The sequence below is a fragment of the Amblyraja radiata genome, chromosome 29 (genome assembly GCF_010909765.2).
Source record: "Amblyraja radiata isolate CabotCenter1 chromosome 29, sAmbRad1.1.pri, whole genome shotgun sequence".
Lineage (NCBI taxonomy): Eukaryota > Metazoa > Chordata > Chondrichthyes > Rajiformes > Rajidae > Amblyraja > Amblyraja radiata.
Genome location: NC_045984.1, coordinates 30,593,152 through 30,618,052, shown reverse-complemented (window position 1 = coordinate 30,618,052; position 24,901 = coordinate 30,593,152). Strand labels below are relative to the sequence as shown.

The 24,901-nt window shown below is 46.1% G+C and overlaps 3 protein-coding genes across 6 annotated transcripts in view; all 3 read right to left on the bottom strand.

Moving 5' to 3' along the window:
• The window catches only part of LOC116989602 (dedicator of cytokinesis protein 7-like), a 145,476-nt gene extending 144,057 nt beyond the window's left edge, over positions 1–1,419 (bottom strand). For all 4 annotated transcript variants that reach the window (XM_033047150.1, XM_033047153.1, XM_033047152.1 and 1 more), the window contains exon 1: positions 925–1,419. In XM_033047150.1, the coding sequence (XP_032903041.1) occupies positions 925–977 (53 nt within the window). In that variant the 5' untranslated portion in view covers positions 978–1,419. The remainder of the gene's footprint in view (positions 1–924) is intronic.
• Positions 1,420–9,837: 8,418 nt separating this feature from the next.
• timm13 (translocase of inner mitochondrial membrane 13) lies at positions 9,838–19,665 on the bottom strand. The gene is made up of 3 exons (XM_033047149.1): positions 19,465–19,665; positions 17,182–17,250; positions 9,838–10,148 (listed from the first exon to the last, which is right to left on the bottom strand). Exons 1-3 carry the CDS (start codon positions 19,585–19,587, stop codon positions 10,050–10,052), a joined length of 291 nt encoding a protein of 96 aa, XP_032903040.1. The 5' UTR covers positions 19,588–19,665; the 3' UTR covers positions 9,838–10,049.
• Positions 19,666–22,737: 3,072 nt separating this feature from the next.
• Positions 22,738–24,901, bottom strand: part of tmprss9 (transmembrane serine protease 9) — a 34,421-nt gene continuing 32,257 nt past the window's right edge. Inside the window, exon 15 of the mRNA XM_033047146.1 lies at positions 22,738–24,810. The gene's annotated coding sequence lies outside the window, so the exon portion shown is untranslated. The remainder of the gene's footprint in view (positions 24,811–24,901) is intronic.

Below are 24,901 nucleotides of genomic sequence, written 5' to 3'. Positions count from 1 at the left end.
CGAAGGGCCTGTTTCCGTGCTGTATTTCTAAACTAAACGAAACTTTAAAAAACACAGGAAAACCAGGTAAACAGTGACCATCAAGCTGGATTGAGAGTACTGACATGAGGAAGGAATCACGTGGGCCATGGCCCAGAAGGGTTTATTTGCAATTTGAAACGGCTTAAAGTTTATAAAGTCTGCAGGAAGGAACCACGGATGCTGGTTTAAACCGAAGATAGACACAAAATGCTGGAGTAACTCAGCTGTTCGGGCAGCATCTCTGGAGAGAAGGAATGGGAGACCCTTCTTCAGGTTGAGAGTCAGGGGAGAGGGAGACTAGAGATATGGAAGGTAAGGTGTGAAAATGACAGATCACAGGGGGGGGGGGGGGAGCAGCAAGAGAGGGTGTTGCAGAACTCTAGTTGGAGGAGGAGCTCTTCAAAGTAGACATACCTTGAGGAGATTTTGCAGTGGAGCGGACAGGAAGTAGTAGGAAGGAACTGCAGGTGCTGGTTTAAACCAAAGATAAGACACAACATGCTGGAGTAACTCAGTGGGACAGGCAGCATCTCTGGAGAGAAGGAATGGGTGACGTTTTGGGTGGAGACCCTTCTTCAGGTTGAGAGTCAGGGGAGAGGGAGACTAGAGATATGGAAGGGTAAGGTGTGAAAATGGCAGATCACAGAGTGGGGAGGGGGGGGCGAGAGAGGGTGATGCAGAACTTCTTCAATGTAGGCATACCTTGAGGAGATTGCACACAGTGGAGCAGTCGGAACGTGCAGGAAGGAAATGGGCAGATGCTGGTTTAAACCGAAGGCAGACACAAAATGCTGGAGTAACTCAGCGGGACAGGCAGCATCCATGGTGGTAACATCCTCTACGCGCCCAGCTTGACTCTGCCAAGCCAGCCAGCATTACCCGATACACACGCTCATCTCTCACCTGTTCAACAGCTGCCGGTACTGATGCTTCTCGCCGTACGTAAAGGAAGCCATGGCGCTGGAGGAGACGGGGACGGGGACGGGACGGTGCCCGCTGCCTCACCGATGCCCTGAGAGGATTCTCTCAGTCTCTCTCCCCCCCTCTCCAAAGATTCACAGAGCCCTCAGTGAGAGACGAGGGCGAAGGGGGGGAGATACCCGTGAGAAAGGAGCGGTCACTGGCGTCGGGAGAGAGGCCATCAGAAGAGAGATGAGAACACTGAACAACCAAAATAAAATAATCCAAGAGGTGTCTGTCACTGGTGTGGAATGAAGGGCGGTGTCAGAGGAGGCACGTTACTAAGGGAGGGGAGAGACAGAGAGAGGTATCGGCGTTAGGTGGGGCGGCTACCACACTGAGTGGTGGTGGGAGGGAGGGAGCTTTAAGTAACTTCGTTTAAGCAACATGCCACAAATGCAGGAGAGGCTGGGAGGGGCGGTGTGGTAAGACCTGCTTTCTTGTCCCGCGTGTGTAGATCACACTCGGGGCATATTGTACGTCTGAAGAAGGGTCTCGACCCCGAATTCTCTCCAGAGATGCTGCCTGTCCCGCTGAGTGACTCCGGCAGTTTGTGTCTATCTTCCATCACACGTGGGAGGCAGGCTGGGGTTAAGTGGTTGCACCAAGAACTAGTTTAGCCAGCCCAGGCACGAAAAACCAGATTCTTTCCCTCCCCATTCTTGTATGCCCAGCGTACAAATAATGCACCAACAGGGTATATGTAACTTCCTACCGCAGCTCAACGCCTGTACTTCACGTTACACTTTAGATATACAGCACGGAAACATAGAAACTAGGTGCAGGAGTAGCGGACATTCGGCCCTTCGAGCCAGCACCGCCATTCAATATGATCATGGCTGGTCATCCAAAATGCAGTGAAGAAAGCGAATGGCATGTTGGCCTTTATAACAAGAGGAATCGAATATAGGAGCAAAGAGGTCATTCTGCAGTTGTACAGACCCCTAGTGTCAGTGAGACCACACCTGGAGTATTGTGTGCAGTTTTGGTCCCCTAATTTGAGGAAGGATATTCTTGCTATTGAGGGAGTGCAGCGTAGGTTTACAAGGTTAATTCCCGAGATGGCGGGACTGTCATATGCCGAGAGAATGGAGCGGCTGGGCTTGTACACTCTGGAGTTTAGAAGGATGAGAGGAGATCTCATTGAAACATATAAGATTGTTAAGGGCTTGGACACGCTAGAGGCAGGAAACATGTTCCCGATGTTGGGGGAGTCCAGAACCAGGGGCCACAGTTTAAGAATAAGGAGTAAGCCATTTAGAACGGTGACGAGGAAACACTTTTTCTCACAGAGAGTGGTGAGTCTGTGGAATTCTCTGCCTCAGAGGCCGGTGGAGGCAGGTTCTCTGGATACTTTCAAGAGAGAGCTAGATGGGGCTCTTAAAAATAGCGGAGTCAGGGGGTATGGGTTGAAGGCAGGAACGGGGTACTGATTGGGGATGATCAGCCATGATCACATTGAATGGCGGTGCTGGCTCGAAGGGCCGAATGGCCTACTCCTGCACCTATTGTCTATTGTCTATAGATTCACAACTCTTTGGGTGAAAACAATTTTTCCTCATCTCAGTCTCAAATGGCCGACCCCTTATTCTTAAACTGTGACCCCTGGTTGTGGACTCCCCCAACAATGGGAACATTATTCCTGCATCTAGCCTGTACAATCCCTTAAGACTTTGAAATGTTTTTATAAGATACCCTCTCATCCTTCTAACAGGCCCTTCGGCCAACCGAGTCCGTGCCGACCAGCAATCCCCGTACACTAAAGCTATCCTACGCACACACACACACACACTAGGGGCAATTTACATTTACACCAAGCCAATTAACGTACAAACATGTAGGTATTTGGAGTTGTGGGAGGAAACCGGAGCTCCCGGAGAAAACTCATGCGCTCTCATGGAGACAAACTCCGTACATAGAAACATAGAAACTAGGTGCAGGAGGAGGCCATTCGGCCCTTCCAGCCTGCACCGCCATTCAATATGATCATGGCTGATCATCCAACTCAGTATCCCGTACCTGCCTTCTCTCCATACCCTCTGATCCCCTTAGCCACAAGGGCCACATCTAACTCCCTCTTAAATATAGCCAATGAACTGTGGCCTCGACTACCTCTGTGGCGGAGAGTTCCAGAGATTCACCACTCTCTGTGTGAAAAAAGTTCTTCTCATCTTGGTTTTAAAGGATTTCCCCCTTATCCTTAAGCTGTGACCCCTTGTCCTGGACTTCCCCAACATCGGGAGCAATCTTCCTGCATCTAGCCTGTCCAACCCCTTAAGAATTTTGTAAGTTTCTATAAGATCCCCTCTCAATCTCCTAAATTCTAGAGAGTATAAACCAAGTCTATCCAGTCTTTCTTCATAAGACAGTCCTGACATCCCAGGAATCAGTCTGGTGAACCTTCTCTGCACTCCCTCTATGGCAATAATGTCCTTCCTCAGATTTGGAGACCAAAACTGTACGCAATACTCCAGGTGTGGTCTCACCAAGACCCTGTACAACTGCAGTAGAACCTCCCTGCTCCTATACTCAAATCCTTTTGCTATGAAAGCTAACATACCATTCGCTTTCTTCACTGCCTGCTGCACCTGCATGCCCACTTTCAATGACTGGTGTACCATGACACCCAGGTCTCGCTGCATCTCCCCTTTTCCTAGTCGGCCACCATTTAGATAATAGTCTGCTTTCCTGTTTTTGCCACCAAAATGGATAACCTCACATTTATCCAGCTGTACAGACAGCATCCGTGGTCAGGATCGAACCTGGGTCAGTGAGCCTTCTGACAACCAGTCAATGGTCAACACAGGCCCGATGTTATTTCTCCCAGCTCCTTCCAAACTTCCGGCCAACATTTAATTTGATCTCATTTTGAAAGCAAGGCAAAGAGGCAGTTCCTTTTGCGGACTTTACGCCTGGTGTCCGAATATTCCCGGCTTGGCGCGTTTATCACAAGACGAGAAACTGGGCCAGCAGCAAAATCAAGGCCGAGTCGCACCCTGGCCGCTCCCTCTTCTCCCCTCTCCCATCGGATAAAAAGTACAGAAGTGTGAAAACGCACACATCCAGATTCAGGAACAGTTTCTTCCCAGTTGTTATCAGGCAACTGAATCATCCTATCACCAACTAGGGAGCGATCCTGAGCTACCACCTACCTCATTGGAGACCCTCAGACTATCTTTAATCGGACTTTACTGGACTTTATCTTGCACTAAACATTATTCCCTTCATCCTGTATCTGGACACCGTGGACGGCTCGATTGTAATGATGTCTTATATTTCTGATGGCAACGAATCACCCTACCACAACCAGAGAGCAGTGCTGAACTACTATCTACCTCTTTGGTGGCCCTCGGACTATCATTGATCGGACTTTGCTGGCTCTACCTTGCACTAAATGTTATTCCCTTTATCATGTATCTATACGTTGTAAATGGATCGATTGTCATCATGTATTGTCTTTCTCGCTGGCTGGTTAGCACGCAACAAAAGCTTTTCGCTGTACCTCGGTACACGTGACAATAAACTAAACTAAACTGAAACTGAACTGAAACTGGGCCAGCATTAGTCAGCAGTGAGGAGAATGCCGGGAGTCCCTCAGAAACAGACAAAACTCTTAAAGGTAGACAAAAATGCTGGAGAAACTCAGCGGGTGAGGCAGCATCTATGGAGCAAAGGAAATAGGCGACGTTTCGGGTCGAGTCTGAAGAAGGGTCTCCCTCCTTCGCTCCATAGATGCTGCTGCACCCGCTGAGTTTCTTCAGCATTTTTGTCTACCTTCGATTTTCCAGCATCTGCAGTTCCTTCGTAAACTCTTAAAGGTCATGACAGGGTCAGGTGGCCATGGAGTTGATGCTTCCTCGGTTCTGGAGACGGCATCCAAAAAGTCTGGATCTCAAAACATGTTAAACAGGTTCAGTGACAAAGGTAAATGTCCCCAAAGATTTGAATGGATACATGTCCTGAATGGCTGACCCCCTATTTCATAAGTTCATGCATTGAAGGAGTGGAATTAGGCCATTCGGCCCATCAAGTCCACTCTGTCATTCAAATCCGATCTATCTCGCCCTCCTAACCCCATTCTCCTGCCTTCTCCCCATAACCTCTGACACCCTTACTAATCAAAAATCTATCTATCTCTGCCTTAAAAATATCCACTGACTCAGTCTCCACAGCCTTCTGTGGCAAAGAATTCCACAGATTCACCACCCTCTGACTAAATAAATTCCTCCTTGTCTCCTTCCTGAAGGAACGTCCATTAATTCTGAGGTTTTGACCTCTGGTCCGAGACTCTCCCACTAGTGGACACATCCTCTCCACATCCACTCTATCCAGGCCTTTCACTATTCGGTAAGTTTCAATGAGGTTCCCCTTCATCCTCTGAACTCCAGCAGTGCCGTCAAACGCTCATAGAAACATAGAAAATAGGTGCAGGAGTAGGCCATTCGGCCCTTCGAGCCTGCACCGCCATTCAATATGATCATGGCTGATCATCCAACTCAGTATCCCGTACCTGCCTTCTCTCCATACCCTCTGATCCCCTTAGCCACAAGGGCCACATCTAACTCCCTCTTAAATATAGCCAATGAACTGGCCTCGACTACCCTCTGTGGCAGGGAGTTCCAGAGATTCACCACTCTCTGTGTGAAAAAAGTTCTTCTCATCTCGGTTTTAAAGGATTTCCCCCTTATCCTTAAGCTCATATTATGTTAACCCTCTGACTAAAGAAATTAGTCCAGGAACATTCACCGAGTTAAAAGATATTAATGAAGAGAAAAATGCTGGAGAAACTCAGTGGGTGAGGCAAATGAAGAGCAAATCTGTCAAGGGGGCAGCGTAGCCTCACACTTGCTATGTCTGTTTAAAATGGATATCACAGGCAATTATCTACATATTAATGCAGTTTGGTAATGTTGTAATGTTAGAAATGTGTCAGTCTATCCGTACAAAGCTTCAGAAATGTGTTAATTATATAGTTCACCAGCTGTGTTGAACAGGATACAAGATCTGTCCAGGGCAGTGAGGGGAAAAGAGGAGCAGTGAGGATAAGTTAATCTGTGGAACTCATTGCCACAGAGGGCTCTGGAGGCCAAGTCAGTGGATATTTTTAAGGCAGAGATAGACAAATTCTTGATTAGAGCGGGTGTCAAGGGTTATGGGGTGAAGGCAAGAAAATGGGATCAGGAGGCAGAGATCAGCCATGATTGAACGGCGGAGTGGACGCGATGGGGTGAATGACCTAATTCTACTCCTCTAACTTGTGAACTTGTGGGAACTCTTGCAATTGCAACTCACCTGAGTGTAAAAGACATTTCGGACGGCCACGGTGGCGCAGCGGTAGAGTTGCTGCCTTACAGTGCTTGCAGCGCCGGAGACCCGGGTTCGATCCCGACTACGGGTGCTGTCTGTACAGAGTTTGTACTTTCTCCCCGTGGCCTGCATGGGTTTTCTCCGAGATCTTCAGTTTCCTCCCGCACTCCAAAGACGTACAGGTATGTAGGTTAATTGTCTTGGTGTATGTGTAAATTGTCCCTGGTGTGTGCAGGATAGTGTTCGGCCCGCTGGTCGGTGCGATCTCGGCGGGCCGAAGGGCCTGTTTCCGCGCTGTATCTCTAAACTAAACTAAACATTCTTGGTCTACTGTCTTGTCTGAAGCACAGCTCTCCTAATAGTGCTCTGTTAAACTGTTTTTAGATTACTACCCTAACTCAGTGAATTCTTATCGAGCAAACTCAGACCGAGTCAAAGCCAACCTGACACATGAACCCCAGTTAAACTTTAACCTTTCTAAATTCCCAATAAAATCAGCTCCAAATAAAATCAACTCCAAATGAACCCAACCACCCAAATCCAAAGTGATCCGGCGATCAGTCGTGTCTTCCTATCCTCACCCCATTCCGCGTTCCGTAGAGACCATTCCCTCCGCAACTCCTTGGTTCAATCATCTCTCCCCATCCAAACCATCCCCTGCAGGTACTTTCCACTGCTACACCTGTCCCTATACCTCCTCCCTCACATCCATCCATGGCCCCCAGCAGTCCTTCTAGGTGAGAGAGAGGGTTCACATTCACCTCCTCGCACCTTATCTACTGTTCCCGATGTGGCCTCCAATCCATCGAAGCCACCAAGCGTAGACCGCATCAACGAACATTTGTGTTCGGTCCACTGTGGCCTACTGGTACTACCGGTTGCTAACCATTTTAACTGCCCCTTCCCATTCCCATACTGGCCTTTCTCTCCTGAGCCTCCCCCATCGTCAAAGTGAGGCCAAACGCAAACCTGAGGAACAGCACCTCTCATTCCACTTAGGGTGGCTCTCAACCCAAATTCTCGATAATGAACCTACAAATCTGCCCCCCTTCCCCCTCACTTCCCCCCTCTGCTCCACTCACCCATCTATCCTCCCCCCCTTCCACCTATATTCCTTCCTCTGGTTTCACCATCGCACTTCTTCAATCCTTATCTCATACCATCACGTCTGGCGTACATCAAACTATCTGCCTATCGATAGCCACTCTCGCCTGCAGCCACCCATCAGTTAGCAGGTTTAGTCCTGCCCTTTCGCTCTCCCTGCTTTCTCTATCCCACCTTCACAATCAGTCTGACGAAGGCTCACGACCCAAGACGTCACCTGTCCATGTTCTCCAGGGATGCTGCGGGGTGGAAGATTGCAACCTTCACATGCTCCGCCCTGTTTCGACTAATGCAATCAACTCGACATGCACACACAGAAGATCAAATAGAACAAGTTGTCCTACAACTTTAGGCTGTGCATGCCACACGAAAGAAGAAGGGATGCTGCCTGGTCTGCTGAGTTACTTCAGCACTTTGTGTGTTTTTTTTGTTGATAAATCAGCATCTGTGGTCCCTTGTTTCTCTGTTCCAAACTTGGTTCTTACCTTTACCAGTCCACAATATTCCAAATGGTATTTCTACTCCCAGGTAAATACCTGAAGGACTGTAGACAACTAAGAACAAGCTCCCCTACCTCATTCTGAAATGGATAATAAATAAAATCTTATCAGTAATGGGTCATATTGATGAACAAATCCAAGAGATGAACAAATCCAAGTAAGACATTCTAAACAGATGTGCTAAGTTTTCCTAAAGGTAATATATATGTATCTAACATTTGACATTAATAAACTCATCAAATTCTCCAACTGGAATGCCCATTGTTGAAGATTATAGTGTGAAAAAACAAATGTGTGATTGCCCAGTGAAAATCCATATGCCAGTTTCTGGAAAATCTAACATAACCGATTACTGGATACAGTATAGACAATTAGGGAATTATGGACGCAGCCCAAACCATCAAGCAGACCAACCTCCTTTCCTACACATTAAGCAGACCAACCTCCCTTCCATTGAATTCATCTATACTTCACGCTTCCTCAGTAAGGCCACCAGCACCGTCAAGGACCAGTCTCAACACAGACACTCCCTTTTCTCCTCTCTCTCAAGCAAGAGGTACAAAAGTGTGAAAATGCACACCTCCAGATTCAGGAACAGTTTCTTCCCAGCTGTTATCAGACAACTGAACCATCCTATCACCAACTAGAGAGCGGTTCTGACCTCCCATCTACATCATAGGAGACTCTGGGGCTATCTTTCATGGCTGCCTTCAAATTCCACAACTTGTCCGAGAATTGAATGGCGGAGTAGACTTGATGTGCCAAACGGCCTAATTCTGCTCCTATCACTTATGAGTCATGGCAGAGTCTGCATTTCCCCTATAATTCAGCAGCCTCAGAAGCAAGTTGCCCTTGATCGCAAAGTAATGTTTAAAAATTCCCCATATAATGTCCAGATTGACACCTATGCAGTACAAAGGATGTGCTGCAGTTTTGAATGTGCCATCTTATGGGTGATGCATTAGACAGGAGTTAACCCAATCCCATTGCCCAGTCAATGATGTCTTTGACAAGTCAGTTAAAAACCTAGATAGTTTCTATATTTTTATACTCTGTTGTAGGATGGTGTGATATTAGTGAAGAACTATTAAGAAAAGTGGTCTTACTTTTCACAACCTCAGGATATCCCAAAGTAATTTACTTTATAAATGAAGAACTGTTGAAATGTAATCATTTTAGTAAGCGGCAACCAACCAAATGTAAAGCAAGTTCCCCAAATCAACAAACATAGAAAATAGGTGCAGGAGTAGGCCATTCGGCCCTTCGAGCCTGCACCACCATTCAATATGATCATGACTGATCATCCAACTCAGTATCCTGTACCTGCCTTCTCTCCATACCCCCTGATCTCTTTAGCCACAAGGGCCACATCTAACTCCCTCTTAAATATAGCCAATGAACTGGCCTCAACTACCTTCTGTGGCAGAGAATTCCAGAGATTCACCACTCTCTGTGTGAAAAATGTTTTCCTCATCTCGGTCCTAAAAGATTTCCCCCTTATCCTTAAACTGTGACCCCTTGTTCTGGACTTCCCCAACACCAGGAACAACCTTCCTGCATCTAGCCTGTCCAACCCCTTAAGAATTTTGTAAGTTTCTATAAGATCCCCCCTCAATCTTCTAAATTCTAGCAAGTACAAGCCGAGTCTATCCAGTCTTTCTTCATATGAAAATCCTGACATCCCAGGAATCAGTCTGGTGAAAATGGCCAGATAATTTGATTTTGGGTTTAAGAAGGAACTGCAGATGCTGGAAAATCGAAGGTAGACAAAAGTGCTGGAGAAACTCAGCGGGTGCAGCGGCATCTATGGAGCGAAGGAAATAGGCAACGTTTCGGACCAAAACCCTTCTTTTTTGGGTAGAGTCAACATTGATATGTACCGTTATAAATATTTTTGAAATATATTCGGATGGCCCGGGTAGAACAGAACCACGATACAAAGTAATTCATATTTAATGTTGTGTATTTTATTATTCTCTTAATTAGGCCCTCAAAGTGCAGTTTGGACAGAATTATAAAACTAGGCAGGTTTACAGCTGTTCTTGAGATTTACCCAGTATTTTCTGTTGTATATCTTTCCATTGTTCTCAAGTTCTCTCTCGGGCATCAACTCGTCCCAAGTACAAGCCGTCCCTTTGAATGGTCACCTTGGTCACCTTACATTCGCGCACGCTCTCTCTGCAATCTGGAGTTGTACGTTCGCGACACTATGTTCCAGGCATCCATATATCGATCCATACACATAGCTATGCATTTCTGAAAGATATAATGGAGACAGCACAGCGTGACTCTGATTTCTACACACATGAATATTGAGCCACAGATTTACTACATGTTCTCGTTCCAAACACAGACTCCCCTTTGTGGTAGCCCGATCAGTGAGGTCAGAGACATTATATTGGAATTGTTCAGGCACACACAAACAGAAACACCCAGGTATGAATCATCTTACTGGTTGGGCAACATTACTGCAATGTTTTCTGGTGCAAAAAAAATGTTTGATGTGCCAAATACCTATTGTTTTATGCTGTATTAAACAGCAATGCTTGGATTACAAATCATTCTTTTCTCTCAAAATGAAAAGGGTCCCGACCCGAAAAGTCACCCTTCCATGTTCTCCGGACAGCTTCCTGACCCACTGATTCACTCCAGCACCTTGTGTCTATTTTTAAAGAAATGCATACAGTGACCAGTGAGAGAAGTGCAACTAGTAATATCCATGATCAGTGACATGAAATTACAATTAAGTTGTCACATTTGGGAGGTTAGAAGGCAATTTAAATTGTGCAAATTCAACGTTCGTACCACTGGGTTGTAAGCTACTCAAGTGAAATACGAGGTGCTGTTCCTCCAATTCTTGATTTTATAATGGTGTCAGGGGTTAAGGGGAGAAGGCAGGAGAATGGTGTTACGAGGGGAAGATAGATCAGCCATGATTGAATGGCAGAGTGGACTTGATGGGCCGAATGGCCTAATTCTGCTCCTATCACTTATGAATTTGCGTGTGGCTTCACTCTAGAGTGGCTTGGGTAGCTTGCAACCAAGCGGTATGAACCTTTTATTCTATTCCATCATTTTAAATAACTTCTACTCACACTCTCCTCCTCTCTCCCCTTGTCTCCTACCTCCACCCTAGTCGTTTTACTAGTTCCACTGCTCTCCACATTGTTTTCTTCTTCAGATCACACTTTCCCAAGCCAACAATGGGTTTACCAGGCACCACCCTGCCTGAGATCATTTGTGGCCGGCCCTGATTAGTTCTGGTCTTTTCTCACCTCTAGATCTTCCCCACCCCTCACCTCCTACTTTCAGTCTGAAGAAAGGTTCTGGCCCGAAACGTCATCCATCCTTTTTCTCCAGGGATACGAGCCTGATATTTTTAAGGCGGAGATTGGCAGATTCCTGATTAGTTTAACGTTACCACCACTCTTATCATGTTCAATCAGCTCTGGTGGTTGGGTAACATCATCTATGTACCCAATTCCAAATTCCCAAAAGGAAAACTCTACCTCACTTTCCACCACACCAAGATTTCACCAACAAAAGAATATCTTCAAGAACCTTCTCAAACTCTCCTTGTTTTAAAAAAAAGTTACATCTCACCAACTCGCCCCTCGTGTGTATGGAGTGGACGCGAAAGCAGGACCACATAAAACCAGTGTGAACGGGTGATCGATGGTTGGCATGGACTCGAGGGGCCGAAGGGCCTGTTTCCACGCTGTGCCTCTAAAACTAAAGTTAAAACTCACGAATCCCCGGATTATAAGTAGATGTGGAAAGACCATCCAGGAAGGCACCTTGAGTCTCCATGATGAGTGTGCAGAGGCCATCGATAAGGAGCAGAAAGATATCACAGTAACTCAAGCAACCAGCTCGCCCAATCTTTCAGCCAATTCATTGTATTCTGCCAATGTCATTCATGTCAGCCAATTTCAACAAAATCAAATGTCAGTAGCAGGCATTTGTAAGGTCAAAGGAACAGGCCATTCGGCCCATCAAGTCTCCTCCACCATTCTCAGAACTGCTGTAGATTTGGGAGCAACAGCAGCAGGAGATTAGCAAGAGATACGACTGATTGGCTCTAGCCCAAGTGGGAGGAGAGAAGTGAAAACAGTTAAAGTAGAGGCCAAGGACAGGCAGACTTTACTCAGAACTGCTGTAGATTTGGGAGCAACAGCAGCAGGAGAATAGCAAGAGATACGACTGATTGGCTCTAGCCCAAGTGGGAGGAGAGAAGTGAAAACAGTTAAAGTAGTGGCCAAGGACAGGCAGACTTTACTCAGAACTGCTGTAGGTTTGGGAGCAACAGCAGCAGGAGATTAGCAAGAGATACGACTGATTGGCTCTAGCCCAAGTGGGAGGAGAGAAGTGAGTCAGTGCCGGGAAAACAGTTGAAAACTGAGGAATTTGGTTTGTAAATTGGTAAATCAGGCAATTTATCAGTCAATTTAAGCAAGACGGCTCTTAGCGAGCGGCAGTGAGTGAGCGGCCTTGTGAGTCTTTGGCTCGAGAGTCTTCGGCGAGGAGACCACGCAATACGCTTAAGAGGTAGAGATGAAAGAAGATGTCAGGCAAGCTGATTCAGTGCGATGCTTGCAGTATGTGGGAGGTCAAGGACACCGCTGGTGCCTCTGGCTGCTACAAATGCGAGAAGTGCATCCAGGTAGAGCTCCTGAAGGGCCGTGTTGGGGAACTTGAGAAGCAAGTGGATGACCTCCGGTTCGTCCGAGAAACGGAGTCGTTCCTCGACAAGTCCTACAGTACGATTGTTACACCTAAGGTACTGGAAGAGAGAAGGTGGGAGACAGTGAGAATGGGAGGGAAGCATGGAATGCCAACGTCCCCGGGTGTTGTACCTCTTGTGAACAGGTTCACCCACTTAGAAGCTGTCGGGACAGAAGAGGTGTTTACACTGGGTGGCGGACTGGCTTGTGATGCGAATAGGGCTGTTGAGCCAAAATCAAAAAGGCATAAGGCAGGCAACGCCATTGTAGTGGGAGACTCCATTGTGAGAGGTACGGACAGGGGTTTCTGCGGCAACAGACGGGATGCGAGGAAGGTGTGCTGCTTTCCTGGTGCCAGGATCCAGGATGTCACGGACAGAGTGCAGAAAATCCTCAAGGGCGAAGGTGAACATCCGGAAGTGGTAGTGCATGTCGGCACAAACGATGTCGGAAAGAAGGGGATGAATATTCTGCAGCGTGACTTTAGAGAGCTCGGAAAAATGCTGAAAAGCAGGACCTCCAGGGTTGTTATCTCCGGTGTGCTTCCAGTTCCTCGTGCTGGCGAGAGCAGGAACAGGGAGATACGGGACCTGAACGTGTGGCTGAGGAACTGGTGCACGGGGCAGGGATTTAGATTCTTAGATCACTGGGATCTGTTTTGGGGTAAGGGGGAACTGTACAAAAGGGACGGATTGCATCTTAACAGGTGTGGGACCAGCATTCTGGCAGGCAGGTTTACCACTGCTACACGGGTGGTTTTAAACTGAATAAGGGGGGTGGGGTGTCGAATGGGATAGTGGAGGATGGAGTTAAAGGGAAAGGGTTTCTTAAATGTGTGAGCGTAGAGACAGAGGGGTGTAAAATTAGGGTAGAAGCAATAGGTAGCAAGGTGAAAAGTAAAAGTGGCAGGCAGACAAAACCAGGGCAAAAATCAAAAAGGGCCACTTTTCAACATAATTGTATAAGGGGTAAGAGTGTTGTAAAAACAAGCCTGAAGGCTTTGTGTCTCAATGCAAGGAGCATTCGTAATAAGGTGGATGAGTTGAATGTGCAGATAGCTATTAATTACTATGATATAGTTGGGATCACGGAGACATGGCTCCAGGGTGACCAAGGCTGGGAGCTGAACATCCAGGGATATTCAATATTCAGGAGGGATAGAGAGAAAGGAAAAGGAGGTGGGGTAGCGTTGCTGGTTAGAGAGGAGATTAACGCAATGGAAAGGAAGGACATTAGTTTGGAGGATGTGGAATCGGTATGGGTAGAACTGCGAAACACTAAGGGGCAGAAAACGCTGGTGGGTGTTGTGTACAGGCCACCTAACAGTAGTAGTGAAGTTGGAGATGGTATCAAACAGGAAATTAGAAATGCGTGCGACAAAGGCAAAACCGTTATAATGGGTGACTTCAATCTACATATAGATTGGGTGAATCAAATTGGCAGGGGTGCTGAGGAAGAGGATTTCTTGGAATGTATGCGGGATAGTTATCTAAATCAACATGTAGAGGAACCAACGAGAGAGCAGGCTATTTTAGACTGGGTATTGAGTAATGAGGAAGGGTTAGTTAGCAGTCTTGTTGTACGTGGCCCCTTGGGCAAGAGTGACCATAATATGGTTGAGTTCTTCATTAGGATGGAGAGTGACATTGTTAATTCAGAAACAATGGTTCTGAACTTAAAGAAAGGTAACTTTGAGGGTATGAGACGTGAATTGGCCAAGATTGACTGGCAATTAATTCTAAAAGGGTTGACGGTGGATATGCAATGGAAGACATTTAAAGACTGCATGGATGAACTACAAAAATTGTTCATCCCAGTTTGGCAAAAGAATAAATCAGGGAAGGTAGTACATCCGTGGATAACAAGGGAAATCAGGGATAGTATCAAAGCGAATGATGATGCGTACAAATTAGCCAGAAAAAGCAGCATACCGGAGGACTGGGAGAAATTCAGAGACCAGCAGAGGAGGACAAAGGGCTTAATTAGGAAAGGAAAAATAGATTGTGAAAGAAAACTGGCAGGGAACATAAAAACTGACTGCAAAAGTTTTTATAGATATGTGAAAAGAAAGAGATTAGTTAAAACAAATGTAGGTCCCTTGCAGTCAGAAACAGGTGAGTTGATCATGGGGAACAAGGATATGGCGGACCAATTGAATAACTACTTTGGTTCCGTCTTCACTAAGGAAGACATAAATAATCTGCCGGAAATAGCAGGGGACCGCGGGTCAAAGGAGTTGGAGGAATTGAGTGAAATCCAGGTTAGCCGGGAGGTGGTGTTGGGTAAATTGAATGGATTAAAGGCCGATAAATCCCCAGGGCCAGATAGGCTGCATCCCAGAGTACTTAAGGAAGTAGCTCCAGAAATAGTGGATGCATTAGTAATAATCTTTCAAAACTCTATAGATTCTGGAGTAGTTCCTGAGGATTGGCGGGTAGCAAACGTAACCCCACTTTTTAAGAAGGGAGGGAGAGAGAAAACGGGGAATTACAGACCAGTTAGTCTAACATCGGTAGTGGGGAAACTGCTAGAGTCAGTTATTAAAGATGGGATAGCAGCACATTTGGAAAGTGGTGAAATCATTGGACAAAGTCAGCATGGATTTACAAAAGGTAAATCATGTCTGACGAATCTTATAGAATTTTTCGAGGATGTAACTAGTAGCGTGGATAGGGGAGAACCAGTGGATGTGGTGTATCTGGACTTCCAGAAAGCTTTCGACAAGGTCCCACATAAGAGATTAGTATACAAACTTAAAGCACACGGCATTGGGGGTTCAGTATTGATGTGGATAGAGAACTGGCTGGCAAACAGGAAGCAAAGAGTAGGAGTAAACAGGTCCTTTTCACAATGGCAGGCAGTGACTAGTGGGGTACCGCAAGGCTCAGTGCTGGGACCCCAGCTATTTACAATATATATTAATGATCTGGATGAGGGAATTGAAGGCAATATCTCCAAGTTTGCGGATGACACTAAGCTGGGGGGCAGTGTTAGCTGTGAGGAGGATGCTAGGAGACTGCAAGGTGACTTGGATAGGCTGGGTGAGTGGGCAAATGTTTGGCAGATGCAGTATAATGTGGATAAATGTGAGGTTATCCATTTTGGTGGCAAAAACAGGAAAGCAGACTATTATCTAAATGGTGGCCGACTAGGAAAAGGGGAGATGCAGCGAGACCTGGGTGTCATGGTACACCAGTCATTGAAAGTAGGCATGCAGGTGCAGCAGGCAGTGAAGAAAGCGAATGGTATGTTAGCTTTCATAGCAAAAGGATTTGAGTATAGGAGCAGGGAGGTTCTATTGCAGTTGTACAGGGTCTTGGTGAGACCACACCTGGAGTATTGCGTACAGTTTTGGTCTCCTAATCTGAGGAAGGACATTATTGCCATAGAGGGAGTGCAGAGAAGGTTCACCAGACAGATTCCTGGGATGTCAGGACTGTCTTATGAAGAAAGACTGGATAGACTTGGTTTATACTCTCTAGAATTTAGGAGATTGAGAGGGGATCTTATAGAAACTTATAAAATTCTTAAGGGGTTGGACAGGCTAGATGCAGGAAGATTGCTCCCGATGTTGGGGAAGTCCAGGACAAGGGGTCACAGCTTAAGGATAAGGGGGAAATCCTTTAAAACCGAGATGAGAAGAACTTTTTTCACACAGAGAGTGGTGAATCTCTGGAACTCTCTGTTACAGAGGGTAGTCGAGGCCATTTCATTGGCTATATTTAAGAGGGAGTTAGATGTGGCCCTTGTGGCTAAGGGGATCGGAGGGTATGGAGAGAAGGCAGGTACGGGATACTGAGTTGGATGATCAGCCATGATCATATTGAATGGCGGTGCAGGGCCTAATTTCTATGTTTCTATTCAATCATGGCTGATCTACCTCACCCTTCTAACCAAAGATCCTATAGCAAGCAAGATAGCCCACTCGACGAAAAAGACGCAGTACGGTCATGGGCAGATTCATGCGTAATTTTCGGCCCCATTTCCGTAACCGGCTTCCGTCTCCGCACCAAGGATCCCATAGGATACTAGTGCGGATACGGAAGCCGGTTAGGGAAACATCCTCATAAAAATAAAAGTTATTCGCTAAAAATCTTCTCCTCATTTTCAGGATTATAATTTATCAAAACAAACTATTCCCCCGCAACGTTGATTACACTGCGAGTCGGGTCGGGTCGGGTTACTGAAATGGATGAAAAAAAGGCTTCCGTTCCGTTGCTTTGCGCACTACACGTCAGCCCATTGCATTTAGAAGGAGTGGTCCATCTTGCTCCGCTATAGGATCTTTGCTTCTAAGCCCATTCTCCTGCCTTCTCCCAAAACCTCTGACACCTGTATGAAATGATAATCCCAGCAAATGTTAGAAACAATGTTCAGCTAACAAAGACAACATGTTATGCTATGCGGTTATCAAGATAGTATCAGATCCTACAATTATTTCCATACAGGACCTTTAAATAGAACAATTCTTGAAGTGAAACTCATATTTCCATGTACCTTAACTGGTACAGGTGACAATAAGCTGACCTTGAAACCTTAACCTTGAAACTTTGAGTAATGATTACCTGCTCAGTGTTGTCCAAGGAACTTCCTGGCTTGCCAATGCACTTCCTAAAACACTTATCAGTCATTCTCTGAAATGAAAACATAACATGAATTTTTATGGAAGATACAACATCTTTATTCCCACTTGTAATTTCACATGTAAATCAAACATCCGCATATTTCCCTAAACATACTATGCAGTTTTGGTCTCCTAATTTGAGGAAGGATATTCTGGCTATTGAAGGGAGTGCAGCGTAGGTTCACCAGGTTAATTTCCGGGATAGCAGGATGACATATGATGAAAATGGATCTACTGAGCTTATATTCACTGGAATTTAGAAGGATGAAAGGGATTCTTATAGAAACATATACAATTATTAAGGTTATCCACTTTGGTAGTAAAAACAGGAAGGCAGATTATTATCTAAATGGTGTCAAGTTGAAAAAAAGGGAAGTACAACGGGATCTGGGGGTCCTTGTTCATCAGTCAATGAAAGTAAGCATGCAGGTACTGCAGGCAGTGAAGAAAGCGAATGGCATGTTGGCCTTCATAACAAGAGGAGTTGAGTACAGGAGCAAAGAGGTCCTTCTGCAATTGTACAGGGCCCCAGTGAGACCACACCTGGAGTATTGTGTGCAGTTTTGGTTCCCTAATTTGAGGAAGGACATTCTTGCTATTGAGGGGAATGCAGCGTAGGTTCACGAAGTTAATTCCTGGGATGGCAACACTGACATATGATGAAAGAATGGATCTACTGGGCTTATATTCACTGGAATTTAGAAGGATGAAAGGGCATCTTATAGAAACATATAACATTATTAAGGGTTTGGACAGACTAGATGCAGGAAAATTGTTCCCGATGTTGGGGGGAGTCCAGAACCTGCGGTCACAGTTTAAGAATAAGAGGTTGGCCATTTAGGACTGAGATGAAGAAAAATGTTTTCACCCAGAGAGTTGTGAATATGTGGAATTGTAGAAGGCAGTGGAGGCCAATTCACTGGATGTTTGCAAGAGAGAGTTAGATTTAGCTCTTAGGGCTAATGGAATCAAGGGATATGGAGAAAAAGCAGGAACGGGGTACTGATTTAGGATGATCAGCCATGATCATTTTGAATGGTCGAAGGGCCGAAGGGCCGAATGGCCTACTCTTGCACCTATTTTTTTATGTTCTAATTTCCCTCTGGGATAAATAAGGTGGTATCATATGGTATTGTATAAATGTCCTTGCAAAGGGTGGGTGATCGCTGGTCAACGCGGCCTCAGTAGGCCAAGGGGCCTATTTCCACTGAGTCCAAGCTGGGAAGTAAACACTGTGAACTACCATGTGTGCTCATAATCATCCCCTTCTCCACAAGAGCAAAGAGTGTTTTATTGTCATATGTCCCAGATAGAACAATGACATTCTTACTTGCTGCAGCACAACAGAATATTTAAACATAGCACAATGTAAATAATATGATAAACGAGAGGGAAAAAAACGTACTTCAGTAATTCTCTCTCAAAGACCCATCCTAACTGCACCTCTCTCGCTCGCCCTCCCTCAGAGAGTTAGATATCTGTGGAATCTCTGCCACAGAAGGCAGTGGAGGCCAATTCACTGGATGTTTTCAAGAGAGAGTTAGATACAGCTCTGAGGGCTAATGGAATCAGGGGATATGGGGGGGAAAGCAGGAACGGGGTACTGATTCTGGATGGTACACAAAATTGCTGGGGAAACTCAGCGGGTGCAGCAGCATCTATGGAGCGAAGGAAATAGGCGACGTTTCGGGCCGAAACCCTTCTTCAGACCATAGATGCTGCTGCACCCGCTGAGTTTCCCCAGCAATTTTGTGTACCTTCGATATTCCAGCATCTGCAGTTCCCTTTTGAATACTGATTCTGGATGTTCAGCTATGATCATATTGAATGGTGGTGCTGGCTGGAAGGGCCGAATGGTCTATTCCTGCACCTATTTTTTCTATGTTCCATTTCCCTCAGGGATTAACAAGTTGGTAACATTTGCTATTGTATAAATCAAAGGTCCTATAGCGGATCTTTGGTATAAATGTCCTTGCAAAGGCTCCAGGCCGCACGTGGGTTCACCCCGCAGTGACCTTTGCCCTGCACGCACGTCAGACGGTCGCTGAATGTCCCGCCTCCGCGACGCGTTGATTGGGCGGCCGACGGGTTGTTGCATTCTGATTGGCGAGACCGCTTGTCAATCAGACGCCGGGCCCGCACTCCGCGGCGTTTCCGGTCGAGCAGGCCGCGCCCACACCGTGTAGTGACGGCCAGTTCACGCTGAAATACAACAAACACTAACCTGTAGTAATTCCTGGGCGTTGGCCACGGCGATCTGCAGCTTCACCTGCTCCATGATGGTCCCCGCGTCCACCTTGCCTCCGCCCGGGGCGCCTGAGGGAAAATCTGAGGAGAAATTGTCCATGGCGCCGACGGCTGCGCGCTCGTTGCTGCAGTAACTGGCCGAGATGACACTGCGCCTGCGCACGAAAGGCGGATGAGCCCTTCAACGACTACAATACCCAGAATGCCCGGCGGCGAACGGGTATACGCATGCGCACTGTAGATCAAGGCTCACGCTGCGTGTGGCGGATACTCTCGTGACTACAATACCCAGAATGCCCGGCGGCGACCGGGTATGCGCATGCGCACTGTAGATCAAGGCTCACGCTGCAAGTGGCGGATCCGCTTTTGACTACAATACCCAGACTGCCCGGCGGCGAATGGTCGTACGCATGCGCAGTAGATCAAAGAGCATGCTATTGATGGCGGATCCTCTTGCGACTACAATACCCAGAATGCCCGGCGTCGAATGGGTATAAGAATGGGTCTGGGGAAACTCATGCCCACTGTAGATGGACACAAAAAACTGTAGTAACTCAGCGGGACAGGCAGCATCTCTGGAGAGAAGGAATGGGTGACGTTTACGGGTCGAGACCCTTCTTCAGACCAAAGGTCATAGAGATCTTTGCTTCAGACTGGATAGGGATAATGGAAAAGAGAGATATAGACGGTGATAATAATAATAATAATGGATGGGATTTATATAGCGCCTTTCTAATACTCAAGGTGCTTTACATCGCATTATTCATTCACTCCTCAGTCACACTCGGTGGTGGTAAGCTACTTCTGTAGCCACAGCTGCCCTGGGGCAGACTGACGGAAGCGTGGCTGCCAATCTGCGCCTACGGCCCCTCCGACCACCACCAATCACTCACACACATTCACACACAGGCAAAGGTGGGTGAAGTGTCTTGCCCAAGGACACAACGACAGTATGCACTCCAAGCGGGATTTGAAACGGCTACCTTCCGGTTGACAGCCGAACACTTAGCCCATTGTGCCATCTGTCGTCCGATGTAGAGAGATAAAGAACAATGAATGAACGATATGCAAAAAAGTTACGATGATAAAGGAAACAGGCCATTGTAAGGTGTTTGTTGGGTGAAAACGAGAAGCCGGTGCGACTTGGGTGGGGGAGGGATAGAAACATAGAAAATAGGTGCAGGAGGAGGCCATTCGGCACTTTGAGCTAGCACCGCCATTCATTGTGATCATGGCTGATAGAGAGAGAAGGAATGCCAGGGCTACCTGAAGCTAGAGAAATCAATATTCATACCACGGCCGTAAGATGCCCAAGCGAAATATGAGATGCTGTTCCACCAATTTGCGTTTAGCCCCACTTTGACAATGGAGGAGACCGAGGACAGAAAAGTCTGTGTAGGAATGGGAAGGAGAATGAAAGTGTCCAGCAACCGGTAGATCAGGTAGGTTCAGGGGAACGGAGCAAAGGTGTTCCACAAAACGATCGCCCAGTCTGCGTTTGGTCTCGCCGATAAATAAGAATCCACATCTTGAACAATGGATACAGTAGATGAGGTTGGACGAGGTGCAAGTGAACCTGAAAAAACTGTCGGGGTCCCTGGACAGAGTCGAGGGAGGAGGTATAGCGACAGGTGTTGCATCTTCTGCGGTTACAGGGGAAGGTACCTGGGGAGGGGGTGGTTTGGGTGGGAAGGAATGAGTTAACCAGAGAGTTGCGGAAGGATGCAACGGTTGATGGGGTGGAAGGTAAGGACTAGGGGGACTCTGTCTCTGTTGCAACTAGGGGGAGGGGGAGCAAGGGCGGAGTTGGGGGCTACCAAAAAGACACAAGTGAGGGCCTCATCTATGATGGGAGAGGGGAACCCCCGTTCCCTAAATAATGAGGATATCTCGGATGTTCTAGTATGGAACACCTCATCTTGGGCACAGATGCGGCGTAGACGGAGGAATTGGGAGCAGGGGATAGAGTCTTTGCAGGAAGCACGGTGGGAAGAAGTGTAGTCGGGATAGTTGTGGGAGTCAGTGGGTTTGTAATAGACGTCAGTCAATGGTCTATTTCTTGTGATGGAGACTGTGAGATCAAGAAAGGGGGGGAGGTGTCAGAGATGGTCCAAGTAAATTTGAGTGCAGGATGAAAATTGGCGATGAAGTTGATGAAGTCCATGAGTTCTGCATGGGTGCAGGAGGTAGCACCGATGCAGTCATTAATGTATCAGAGATAGTGTTCAAGGATAGGGCCAGTGTACGGCTGGAATAGGGATTGTTCAACGTACCCTACAAAGAAGGTACACAAAAAAGCTGGAGAAACTCAGCGGGTGCAGCAGCATCTATGGAACGAAAGAAATAGGCAACGTTTTGGGCCGAAACCCTTCTTCAGACTGATGGGGGGTGGGAGAAGAAAGGAAAAAAGAGGAGGAGCCCGAAGGCTGGGGGATGGGAGATGGGAGAAGACAGCAGGAGGGCTGTGGAAGGGGAGGAGACAGCAAGGACTAACAAAATTGGGAGAATTCAATGTTCATGCCCTACAAAGAGGCAGACATAGCTGGGGCCCATGTGGGCGCCCATAGCTACGCCTTAGACAATAGACAATAGGTGCAGGAGTAGGCTATATGGCCCTTCAAGCCAGCACCGCCGTTCAATGTGATCATGGCTGATCATCCATAGAGCAAGTTCCTGCTTTCTCCCCATATCCCCCTGACTCCGCTATCTTCAAGAGCCCTATCTAGCTCTAATGTAGCCTTCAAGTTCAAGTGACTTTATTGTCATGTGTCCCTGATAGGACAATGAAATTCTTGCTTTGCTTCAGCACACAGAACATAGTAGGCATTTACTACAAAACAGATCAGTGTGTCTTGGACTTGGAGGCAGTGGGAGGTCAAAGGAGAAGTTGTTGAGGGTAAGGACCAGCTCTGCTAGGCGGAATAGAGTATTAATAGAGGGAAATTGTGTGGTTCTGCGGTCGAGGAAGTTCCTATTACGACTACAATACCCAGACTGCCCGGCGGTGCAGGAGTAAACGCATGCGTACTGCCCATTTACCACTATTCACTGGACTTTATCTTGCACTGAACGTGATTCCCTGCACCCCGTTTCTGCACACTGTGGACGGCTTGATTGTAATCATGTCTTTCCGCAGACTGGATAGCACGCAACGAAAAAACCTTTCACTGTACTTGTACACGTGACAATAATAATAATAAATATAAACTAAATATAAATCTATAATAATCAAACCAAGTAAGTCAACATTGTTTTTTGAATTGTTCACTGTTTATTAGGTGCAGTTAGATTGAGTTAAATTCCTTGAATTTTTCTTTATTACTGTGTTTATTCACATATCATAAAATAAAGCGGCTTATCAGATGTTTTTGTCCAGTTTCACACAGTTGAGATGCACTTGCACCAATTACAAATGACACAATTTGCAGCTCAGATTATAATGTAATAGCAAGGAACTGCAGATGCTGGTTCATGCCAAAGAAAGACACAAAATGCTGTAGGTGGGTCAGCAAAATGCTCAGTGGGTCAGCATTTTTGGAGAACTGCCATCGGTCTGAAGAGAGTGCCCAACCTGAAGCGTCACCCATCCATGCTCTCCAGAGATGCTGCCTGACCCGCTGAGTTACTCGAGCATTTTTTGTCTTCCTTCTGTTATAATCCATCTACATAGTTTCATAGCCTGGAAGTACACACCTCAATTCATATCACCTTTTGACATTTATTCAAGAAAATATCCAAGGTTGTTTGAAATGATTCTCAAGTTTTTTATGTTTAAGAAAGAACTGCAGATGCTGGAGAAACTCTGCGGGTGAGGCAGCATCTATGGAGAAAAGGAATAGGCGACATTTTGGGTCGAGACCCTATTTATTCTTGGTTTATTACTTGCATTTACATCGAAATCTATAAATCTATTAAGTTTGTGATGTTTTCCCAAATTATCCTTAATTCTTTTAGCAAATTATGTCTTTTTCTTTGACCCATTATATTTGAATTACATTATATGAAGCTTTGAATCTCCCATTGTTGCAGTTATCTATGTCGTTACCATCCGTAGCTAATTTAACTGAAGCCAGCAAAACATTTACACAATATTTAGAAACTTTCCTGTCTCGCTGTAATGTTATTTTAAAATCAAGTTCCCATTTTCCTATTTTTCTATTTTCCTGTATCCTGGTATATTTGACTCTCATAAGCTATATCCAGATTTACTATACCTTAGACTTTGGAGATACAGCGCAGAAACAGGCCATTTGGCCCACCGGATCTTCACTGGCTGTACTATCTCTAGTGACTACACTAGCACTATCCAACACTAAGGACAATTTACAATTTTAACCTAGTCAATTAACCTATAAATCTGCACGCCTTTGGAGTGTGGGAGGAGACCGGAGCTCCCAGAGAAAACCCACACGGTCACAAGGAGAACGTGCAAACTCCGTACAGACAGCACCCATAGTCAGGATCTAGCGCAGGTCTCTGGCGCTGTAAGGCAGCGACTCTACCACTGCGCCACCATGCCGCCCCCATCACAGTAACCATCTATAATCATTCCTATCCCACTAGCTTTATGCTCTCATTATTTTTATGTTACGTTAGGTTTGTCATTGCTATAAAGATGTTATTATTGGTATAAAAATGCTTTTGTTACAATGGCTTCTTCCCTCTTTGGAGTGTTCTTCTGTCAATTTACCATCTAACATGAATTCTACTAAACTTCTTGCTTTCAGTAGCTCTGTGCTTCTTATTTTACAAACCATTCCAGTTTTGTGTTTGGCATTTAGGCTTCAGTACAAGGCCTGAGAGCTTCCAGCATAGAAGCGAACCTGAGGCTTTGGCTTGCTAAAACCCTAGAAGTTGTAATAATTATTACCCCTGTATTAAACCCCAGCTCATAATCTTTGGTGTGAAAACCAATACTTGGTAGTTCTTTGGAAGCAATGTTTTTTTCCACTCCCCCAGCGGTAGATTTTCAACCATGGGCTTAAATTGAACACATTTTTAACTCTTTTGGGATATACACATATTTCACCTTTGCCAATTTTACAGATATGCTTATTTCAATTCAAAGGACCAATGAAACCAAGGAGGACACAAGGAACTGCAGACGCTGGTTTACAAAACCAGACACAAAGTGCTGGAGTAACTTAGCGGGTCTGGCAGCATCTCTGGAGATCAGGGATAGGAGACGTTTCGGGTCGGGACCCTTCCCGTCTCCCAGTAAACTATGATTTGCCGATGAATAACGTACACACACCTAAGATAATGCATCAGCCCTTACCTGATAGTATTCTCAATGCGATTACTGTATGTGTTTTTTCTGATCCTTGGCTATATTCTGATCATTGGCTATATTTAAGAGGGAGTTAGATGTGGCCCTTGTGGCTAAGGGGATCAGAGGGTATGGAGAGAAGGCA

Bases quoted from the DNA above. Each gene is read 5' to 3' on its own strand.
- timm13 (XM_033047149.1), bottom strand. From the start codon at position 19,587: ATGGACAATTTCTCCTCAGATTTTCCCTCAGGCGCCCCGGGCGGAGGC. The intron at 17,251-19,464 runs GTTAGTGTTTGT...TTTTCATTTCAG, and splicing joins ACGCCCAGGAATTACTACAG to AGAATGACTGATAAGTGTTT. The intron at 10,149-17,181 runs GTAATCATTACT...TATATCTTTCAG, and splicing joins CCTTGGACAACACTGAGCAG to AAATGCATAGCTATGTGTAT.